General features: G+C 46.2%; 1 protein-coding gene across 2 annotated transcripts in view; it reads right to left on the bottom strand.

Moving 5' to 3' along the window:
* Positions 1-8,168: 8,168 nt before the first annotated feature.
* Positions 8,169-10,258, bottom strand: part of ENPP3 (ectonucleotide pyrophosphatase/phosphodiesterase 3) — a 72,237-nt gene continuing 70,147 nt past the window's right edge. For both annotated transcript variants that reach the window (XM_019538055.1, XM_019538056.1), the window contains exon 25: positions 8,169-8,967. In XM_019538055.1, coding sequence (XP_019393600.1) covers positions 8,800-8,967 — 168 coding nt within the window. In that variant the 3' untranslated portion in view covers positions 8,169-8,799. The remainder of the gene's footprint in view (positions 8,968-10,258) is intronic.

Raw genomic sequence — 10,258 nt, 5'->3', positions numbered from 1 at the left:
AGCTGCCACACTTCACCCCTTGCTTGCTTAAGCACTATGATAGCTACAACTGAGATGCGCCACATGCGCTACATCGGGAAATGGGGAGGGATCTATAAATTTAACTTGCATAGCATAAACAGATTTACGACAACAACGGTTGAGACACCATTTAGTGGTTGCCACTAGGGCAATACAGAATACTATGATGCTCAAGATGGTTAGCCACGTAGTTGAGGTGACACTCGGTGACACATGAATAGCACAGATTACATCATACCATTTACATGGCTCGGGCACGTTGACAGCCAGACTGATGATTCGCCCACCCTCTTGAGCAAGGCGAGCTGAGTGCCTCTCCGAGCCTTCGCTTTAAGGCTTTGCAGCTTATTTTTCACATTATTCCAGTTTTCTAACCGTGGCATGTCTAAATTTGATACCCATAAAGTGGGTACCATTAAGTTGAGAGATATAGTTTCAGAGGAAATTTCTGGCCATTTTAGGGCAATAGTGCAGTTACTTAATTGCAGTAGAGCAATGGCTCCACTTTTAGCGCCTAAGCAACATGAATTACACAAAGTCCATGTGGTGCTATTTTCATGCAGCAAACAACCTGGTCCCTCCCATCAAACACGTTGCCCTATTGTTACATATGACACATTAGGTAACTCATATATGCAGGTCATATTAGGTGAGCTGAGAGGCCAGCCTCTCCATAGGGTTCCTAATCCAATCAAGGTGCTACTAATTTGAACGAAGGGGGACTGTGTCACATACCGTGGGCCATCAATGGTAACTATTTTCCATATGGGGCAATGCAAATTCCAGTCCCAAAGGCATCCTCCTCCTAGCCCCATGTTTAGCAAATAAGCAGCGGTTCAGTTTTCCTCTTTTATCCTCTGCACCAGGAATGAACATTTTCCTTTATCATGGCCTTCCCAAGTAGTAACCCAGGTACTTTGATAGGGGTATCTTTCTTTAAATGTTGCAGGCATCCCATGATGCTCTAAGCCAGGGGGCCATTCTCTAGTTTTAACTTTGTTTATTACCTGGGAAAAATGCATATTCAATGATAACTGGACTTGCACACAAGCAGTACTCCAAGTCTGATTTTTGTCTGCTTTAAAAGCAGTGTCCATCATGACCTGGGAAAGATGGGCTGTCTCTAATCCTACATCAGTTAGCAATTCATCAGTGGGCTCTAATGCTTTTCCTTCAAGCATGCCTCTTCTAGTGAGTAGCCCTACCGCCTGTCAGAGATTGGCTACTCCTTCAGTGTTTTTCTGGGATTTATCCAAGTTCCATACATTCATAGCTGAGTTAAGTCCATTCCAAAGATAACCTGGAGTATCTCTTTGTCTGCGGGACTTAAGTGCACTTATGGAATGGAAAATGACTGGCCATTCCCATCTAAGCAACCCTTCAGCTACCCAGCTCCTGCTGAACAGTTTGGAGAAGTAGCTCAGACATACCATTGTTCTGGTCAGAACAACACTCGGGCAGTAAACAATGAAGCATTTAGGAGGGTTGGGATTTTAACTTGTGACCTCCACCAGGGTGTGAAGTTATACACAGGTGGGGTCAGGGCTTCTCGTGGGGTAACTGCCAGAGATAGTATTGAATACCCCATTTTTTCACAAGTTACATTTATCCTTCCTTCTCGGGGAGCCTGTAGCCATGCTTTACCTCCCAGACAGCGAAAGAGCTCCCACTGACGCTCATGGAGACGATGCTGTATTGTGTTAATGAAACAACATTGTCCTGGCAGAATCATAGCACTGATTTGCTTTAGGAATCCCACTAGTATGAAAGGATGAGGATAAGTGGTAGAGACTTGCAGATACAGCTTCCTTCTGGTTGTATTAAAGTGGGTACCATTTCACCACACCTCTGTGTAGGTATGATTCACAAACCATGTAATAACTTTGTTCCAACCTGTAATGTGCTCTCCCACCTGGGCCTCACACCACCACTGGAGAGTGCGATCAGCCATAGGAATGGGAGAGGGCAGATTCTCCCATAAACGCAGTGGCTCGAGAGGCTGAACAGATGTAGAATGTACTATTGGGGACACAAACTCAGGGGCGTTGAGCTCAATGTGGTTCCCTTCAGGAAGTATGTAACAACAAATTCCCAAATGAGCAAAGCTACAACAATCGCCTCCCTTCCCACAGTCAGCCATTCCAGCCTTCAGGTAGGGAATGAACCCAAGATAATAAACTAGTGCCACAGGTGCACTGACAATTACTACCTTGCCAGTCAACTATCCTCAGTATTCTTCTACTCAGAACTTCACTTGCTCCAGGGTGGCGGGTTTCTTCCTGTATGGATACCGCAGCTGGACCATGTGAAGGCCATCTGAGTGCGTTTCCAGGGGATGCTCTTCAGGGTCAGGCCACTCCTTGAGGTCTTCAGGAGCAAGTTCATTAAAATCTGGGTAATAAGAAGGATAATAGACATGCCCTACCCAAGAAACACAGTAAGGCATTAATAAAAAGAATACATTCATAACAGTCCACCACTTCATGGTACCAGTCAATTCAGACCACTGACAGAGCAGGACTCATCTCCAGTGGCAGGCTCAATTAGGAACGGTAATGGCCGCACCTGTGGACAGATCCAATTTGTAGGAACAAGACAACAAGGAGCTTGGCTCTCGTTAGGTGAATCTGACTTAAATACCCACCATGTATTATGCATACCTCTGGCTAATAATGTCCCCTCCTATTTATCTTCCTGAGGATGCTTCACCCGATCTCCTGCCTGGAGCTTTCCCAGGTCACCACCCCTAGGTTGCTCTACTGCCGGCTCACAGGGACCACTCAATCCAAAGGCTTGCTGCATGGGGCTACCTCCCAGACGCAGTCGGTTATTGGCTCAATTGATAGCTCTATCTAGGTGCAAGTCCTAGTCGTTAAGAGCCAGGCCAGCAGCCAACTGCAAATTGCATTTGAGGATGCCATTGGCTCAGTCTACCAATCTGTTAGACTGCGGATAGTATGGAAGGTAATAGATCCATAACATGCTATGCAGTCCATTCATACACAAGATGGTTGTGGAAGTGAAGGCCATTATCACTCTGTATTTCTATAGGTGGTGGATACACAGCAAGCAAAGTTTCCAGTGCTGCACAAGTGTCCTGGGCTGTAGCTCTTGCTGAGACACGGGCAAATGTCATTCCTGTGACAACTTCTACAGCTACAAACACGTACTGTTGCTTTTGGGAAGTCCGAGGGAGGGGGGCCTATGAAATCACATTGCCATACCTGCCACGCTACTTTTCCTTTGCATAATGACAATGGGACAGTTGGGCAGGGTTTTAGTTGCATTTTTACCTCACGGCAAGTGATGTATGCGCCGACTATTTCTTGTGCTTCTTTCTTAGTTACATGAATGCCCTCAGATGCGGCCAGGTGGGTGGCTCCATCACGCCCACGGTGCCTGTGTTGTCAATGTAACCATTCTGCGGCTCATTCCCCAGGTGTACAGTGGGAGGAGGAATTGGGTGACAATGGGCCAGCCGCTTTATTTTTTTCTTCAACATAAAAGGTTTCTGCGCTCTCCTCTCTTGTTAGCTGATCAACTTGCCTATTCCACTTTGCCTTTGGGCCTTCCCCTGCTTTATTTCCATGTGCTGCACTCACATGTTGGATGTGCAGAGGAAGGTTATCTTGGGCCAACTCCCATAAGGCTTTCCACTCTTCGTGGCTCCAAATGTCTTGTCCTCACCTTTTAAAGTTCTTTTTATGCCATAGGACTAGCCATTTAGTACATCTTTCTACTACCATCCAGGAGTAACTATAAATATAGATGGGCCTTTTAGGAAATGGACCTTCTGTTAATTCCCACACAGCTACACTGAGCACTGCTTGGAGCTCAGCATACTACACGTTTTTTCTGAGGCCTTGTGATACTACTTGCTTGCCATCTCAAATCCTCAAGGCAGCTGCTCTCCAGGCACGACCTCAAGCAGGCCCATCTGTGAACCAGACTTCAACATCAGCTGAGGTGTCCATTTCAGGCAAGAAAGGAGGTGCTTCTTTGATAGATGAAGGTTCACTGCAGCTAGTTTGATCAGAATAAACATCAATTGTACTTTCTGTGACTCTTTCAACTAATGCAGGGTGTCCCTTTGGGGTTACTCATTGGACTTGGCTCAGAATATAATAAATCCACCTTTGGACCATGGTGTCTTGGTCTCTACCCCCAGGTGGTAGCTGGCAGTTTGACAGAGCCATTCCGAGAATCGGTATTGAAGTAGTGGTAACTGTGGGCAATTCTCTTCTCAGTGCTTCTGTGGCTTCCAGGGCTGCTGCACACAACATTTGTTCTAATAGAGTGTACTTGGCTTCCACCACTCTCCAGCCTCAGCTCCAGAATCCAAGGGGTTTTCCTTCTGCTTCCGAGGTCTTCTTCTGCCACAGGCTCCAGTGTGGTCCTCCTTCCAAGATGCCTATATGGAGCCAAAGCTCTCCTTCTGGACATCGTGCTGCTAGGGAGGCATGAACAGTTATTGCTTCTTTAAGAGCTTGTAAAGCATATTTATGCTCAGGACCCCATTCACATTTGGTTCTCTTCTTACATAGGTTATACAGGGGACGAGCTAATACAGTAAACTCAGGAGCATGCATGCGCCAAAAATTGAGTGCTCCCAATTGGGCTTGCAGTTCTTTCACATTAGTGGGAGTTGGGGTCTCCACTATATTTCTCAGCTCCTCAGTTGGTATTGTGGGCCCCCCATTTTGCCATTCTATTCCTAGAAATTCACACTGGGGCCCTACCTTTTGAATTTTTTGTTCAGACAATGTGAATCCAAAGGTAAGCACTTTTTCTTGTAATGATTCAAAGGCCTTGGTGGCAGCCTCTCTGTCTTGACTGCCTACCATGACGTCATCTATATACTGCCATATGCATACGTCAGGGTACTTTTCTTGAACTTCATGAACTATTGTAGCTAAAACCCCATGAGCCAGGGTGGGATTGTGTATCCACCCCTGGGGCAACATGGTGTAGGTATACTGCTGCCCCATCCACGTGAAAGCGAATACTGGCCAGTGGCTCTCCTGGATAGGAATAGCAAAAAACATGTCTTTGATATCAACGGATCCCATCCACGCAGGTCCATAACACCAGATGCTTTCTGTCAAGGCTGGTAGTGATGGGACAGCAGCTGTTAAGGGGTCAGTATTAGCATTCAAAGCTCAAAAGCCAATAGTCAGCCGCCACCCTCCATTTGGCTTGCACACTGGCCATACTGCATTGTTATATGGAGTGTGGGTTCAGATAATAGTTCCGTCTTCCAGCTGTTAACTTATGATACACTGAATAGGTTGTGTGGCCTGAGGGGGAGTTCAATACTGGGGTCTGTGTACTCCTTTTAGGGGATGCAGAGTTAGTGGGATCATGCTACATCAAGTTACGGCTGTTACAGAGGTTTCTTCTGTTTCTTGGTGAGGCACTGCACACCCGAACTGCCAATTCTCTTGTTCAGGGGCAAACCACTGTCCTCTTAGTACATTATGTCCCAGTAAACTTGGTCCCCCTTTAAGTATTACTGCTGCCGCTGTTACCTTAGAGCCATTAGGTAACATGAAGGTTGCTTGGACCAGATGTCTGGTCATCTGGTGCCTCTGACTCCAATTACTTGATAAGGGGTTCCTTTCTCCCCTTTCCAATCTGCGGAATCTAAAATGCAAATCTGGGCACCAGTGTCTAATAGCATATCAATTAACTTTTTACTTTTACCTAATTGAATCTGTACAGGTATCCAAATTAAGGGGCCAATTTTAGATACCGGTCCCTGGCTGGCTGCTGCCCCCTCCCTTTGGGGGTTGGGCCCCTCCCTTTGGGGGTTGGGCCAGCTGGACTCCCTAGGCCATGTGATCAGGCGGGGTAGATGCTGGCGGCTCTACAGGTGCCTGGGACAATGTCGACAGTTCTGCCCTCAGGGCAGAAAATCCCTTCAGTGACCCTGCTGGTGGCACTGATGGCTCTGCTTTTGGGCTTGCTTTTTCACTGCAGTGTTTAGCCCACAGCCCTCGCAAAACACTGGTGGGCACTCCATCAATTTGCACTTTATTAAAACTGGCAGCTAACAAGTCCTTCCACAATTTTGCTCACTGAGTCTTGGGCCAAACTTCTCCAGCTTCTTCCAACAATTCAGGAGGATCAGGGGGTTTGTCTTTTGCTGAGGCCACCGCCATGGCCTTGGCAGTTTTTGTCAGCTTAGCCAGCCGTGGCTTCTGCAAAATGGGTAGAACCTGCACTAATCGCCGAATCACATCTCTTACTGGGTGATCTACCACCTCTGACTCCAAGGCCAACAAGGCTGAGGTACACTGCTGGTGCTTGTAGGCAAAACCTCCTCCACAACGGTGCTGTCTCGACTTCTGCATCTGGTGTGCGAATCCAAACTGCTGCATGAATTATCTCAGTTAGCGCCAATTGATACAAGCAACGAACAGCCTCCTCCAAATTGACCCATGCTCGAGGAGAAGGACTAAGCTCTTCTTCCATATTACCAAAACTGGCTGCAGTGGCTTGGAGCGGAGCAGAAGACAAAGTAACATTTTCATCACCTTCCACAAACTGAATTAACTGGAGCTCGGGGTGCAGAATGATTTGGGCTGCTTTGGCTCTATTCACTGAAATTGCAGAAGCTCCTTCACTATACATTTGAACTAGCCAGTCTATCACTGGTTCTCCTGGCTTGGATGTATGCTGTTCTTTTATATCTCTTATTTCCGCTTGGGTAAATGAATGTAGCTCTGTCTAGAGATTCCCTCCTTGAGGCCCTGAATGGGTTACTATCACAGGGAAGACCTGGCTAGGTTCCTCCCTCTGGGCAGGGACATAAGGGGGCGGTTCAACACCAGGCTCATCATCAGTCTCCTCCTCTCCATCTTCCCAGAGCTCAACTTCTGGTCTCTGCCCATAAAGACACTATCTGATCTTGTGGAAGGATGGCTCCACAGCCTGTGCTAACTGCGCCCTTTTCTGCAGGGAAGCGGCCACGTGCGTGATCATAATTTTTCCCTCCCTCCTCTCCAAAGTCTCCAAACAGCTCTGAGTGGCCTGCACTGCCTCACATGCCATGCTGTTGGAATCTCTCACATCTTCTAACTCCTTACTCAGCTGGGTGACCTATTCCTGGAGAGGGGTGACTTCTTCAGCCCCTAACTGCAGGCATGTGGTCAGCAGCCACAACAGGCACTCCTTCCTGGGTTTACACCAGGCAGCAGCAGCAAACCTAGCCCAATGATCGGGTACAGCTCCTGGGTCACTCCAGGCAGGTTTCAATCTATCCTTATCCCACCCAGGATTCTCCATCCCCATCACCTGCTTAAGCAAAGCCACTAACGGAACCCATGCAACTCCCTCCATTCCGACCTTTCTCTCCAGACCAGAGCCTCTCAATCCTGTTCGTGATGCCAATTTACGTCCAGCCACCTATAGAGGGTTTAGATTGAGAGTGTGGTCGGGGGTAGAAAGTCAAGAAAGATTTATTGAATTAAGAAAAACACAACTACACATAGTAACAAGACAAACAATAACAGACAAAAGCAATTCGCGCTGGCAACTTATCAGCAGTTCCTCTGATACCTGATACACAGCAAGCTTCTCTTTCCACAAAACAGCGAGGTCAGGAGTCCCTGGACAATGCTGTCTGAGGGGTGCCGGAAAGGACCTTGGAATGCAGTTCTTGGGCTTCTCGAGGTCCACAGGCCCACCGATCCAGGCAACAGCTAACTAATCCTTTTCACAGAGCTGCATCTTCCTTCTGAATGGTTTCCAAATATTTCAGCTAATTTATAGCTTCTGAAGGACACTGATAACGTACGACCACTTAGATTCCTTTTTCTTCAGCTGTCCATAGACTGACCAATAGCAGTACAAGCCTTGCATTCCTTTGATAAGGTAATTTTAACTGTGCCACAGGGCCTTACTTCTTCTAGGCTTTGCTAAATTTACTAGGCCTTACTTTATACAAGGCCTCACTACATCTTAAACTATAATTAGGTTTTTAGCAACAACTTATAGCTTAATATCTAAACAAATACAGGAAAACACTTTGTCAAATCTTCATAGAGCCTTCAGCAAGCACTTTTATCACATAGACATACTTTTCAGCTGCCACAGGCTTCTGTTAGGTATTTCCTTCTGTGGAAAAAATTCAAAGAGCCAGCTTATCAATGCTATGGAAAAAGACCGTTTATTATAATTTTATGTCTTTAAAGTGCAGGTGTGAGGCATTTACTCATGTGATAAAAAAATAAGCTGATATCTTAAGCATATAAAATCCATATTCAGATTGTTTGAGAGTCAATGTGAAATCACAGAAGAGGTAAGGGATGGTCAGCAGAGCAATTGTAGATAACCAGAATATTTCCTGACAAACACAGCTGGGAAAAACACTGTCTACACAAACTGGGTTTCCTTTCGGTCTTCACTGCAGAGATATTTTTTCCATAAGTTTTAAAATGCCAAGTTCTCCACTTCAGTAATTTTTTATTGTGAATCTACAAGATAGATCATTTGCATTTTTAGAGATCCATGGATATAAAATCTTCTCTATACTGAAAGCTTGGCTCAGAGGTGAGGAGACAAATTTGCCTTGAGTTGACCATTTGGCACAATTTAAGGTAAATAAATGAAAGAAAAATTTGAAATTGGAGAAAAAGCAAAATAAAGTGATGGCTTCTGCTGTCTTCTCTTCATTACCTGAAGAGCTCTAGTAATGTTTCCTGCATAATCCATTAGCAAAGAAAAGGCCAGTTTACTTAGATTTATTTTCCCAAATTACTGGCATATGGCATGTACTCAGTTAATTTCAGTCTCAAATGTTGGCAAAAATGTCTTTAACTGTAAGATCTCAGGGAGGGGCTGGCTCCAGTAAAAGTCAAGCCCAGTTAGAAGCTCCACATCTCGGACACGTGCTGCATGAGCCTGAAGTCTTAGTTCAACCCACTGGGTCTCTGGTTGATTATCCTGCCAGAAGCAAAAAAGAGCAAAGTTCAAACACTAGTTAGTCTCTCATCATAGGCAACTAGTAGGGGGTGCATGGGGGTGCACGTGCCCCACCCCCAATGGAGCCAGTGCCCCCCTGACAGCTGACACCAACGCTGTTGGCAGGGCTGGTGCCCCCCTGACAGAGCCACTACCATCAGTGACTTCTGCGGGTGCCCCCCCCGGATTCAGGAAGCACCAGTCACTCATATCTCTCATAATGTCATCAGACAGCAGAAAAAACTGTATGGTTTAAAGATTTAAAGGCCTTTACTTCGGAAAGCTCTTTCCAGGCCTTCCTTGGTTCTTCACCCTCTCTATCCCTTGCTCTACTAAAAAGATACTATTTTTTTCCTGTTTTCCGGATTTCATATAATTGTTTATTTTGCCTGAAAATAGGAAGTATAGTATGGAAGTATGCTAGGTCCCATGTATCCTGGAAGCAGGTTGTAACCCACAGAAGTGACAAAAAAGCAAAATACTGCTGATAAATGATATCATGAACTTTCAGTGACCTTTTAACTCCAAAATACAGTGGAATCATATTTTTAATGCATTTACAATTCAGTATTGTTTTATTTTTAGTATAAACTAATCACAACTTAAAAAATACCCCCAAATCCCCAAAGTATAAGAAACAATGGTCCAAAATGCTCAAATATTTAAATTATTAGGGTGTGTCCAGATGAGTGCAAATGTTTGTGCTACTGCCCAGGGAACACCCATGCTACATGCACTTTGGGCAGTTTTTCCTGGGTGGGGTGTGGAAAGGGGGCACTCAGGTGGGTGGGGGCAAGAAGACTGACCAGCAGCAAGAGCATGGCTTTGGCCAGCCAGGCTTTGGTTTTCAGCTGCATGCACTGCTGCTATATGCGCCACACCTTTTTTTGGCCTGGTTTTTTTTTTTTAATCCCACGATCTCCCAAGGTAAAAAAAACCAAACCCCTGCACTGCAAAGTAGCAGTGTGAAGAATGTCTATATGTGCAGTGCAGGTCCATGGCACCACATACTGCATGTCTGCACCACACCAGTGGCAATGGGGGTGGAAATGTCTGATAGGGCCTACTCTGTCTCAGCCAGGCAGACCCCAGCTGGGGTCCCAAGGGGCAAGGTGGAGTAGCGGGGTATCCCCTCTCTGCCCACTTTGCCTCCAGGGTCCATGCCAGCCAGCACCTGGCTGTATCCCCACCCCTGCAGCAGCAAGAGGGAAGGACCCTGACACTGTCTGCTATGCCCAGGCCAGGCAGACCCCAGCTGGAGTCTGTGCCATTG

The sequence above is a fragment of the Crocodylus porosus genome, unplaced genomic scaffold (genome assembly GCF_001723895.1).
Source record: "Crocodylus porosus isolate Cpor-Errol unplaced genomic scaffold, CroPor_comp1, whole genome shotgun sequence".
In the NCBI taxonomy this organism is placed as follows: domain Eukaryota; kingdom Metazoa; phylum Chordata; order Crocodylia; family Crocodylidae; genus Crocodylus; species Crocodylus porosus.
Note: the sequence above shows the minus strand (reverse complement) of the source record. Positions and strands in the feature narration are given on the sequence as shown.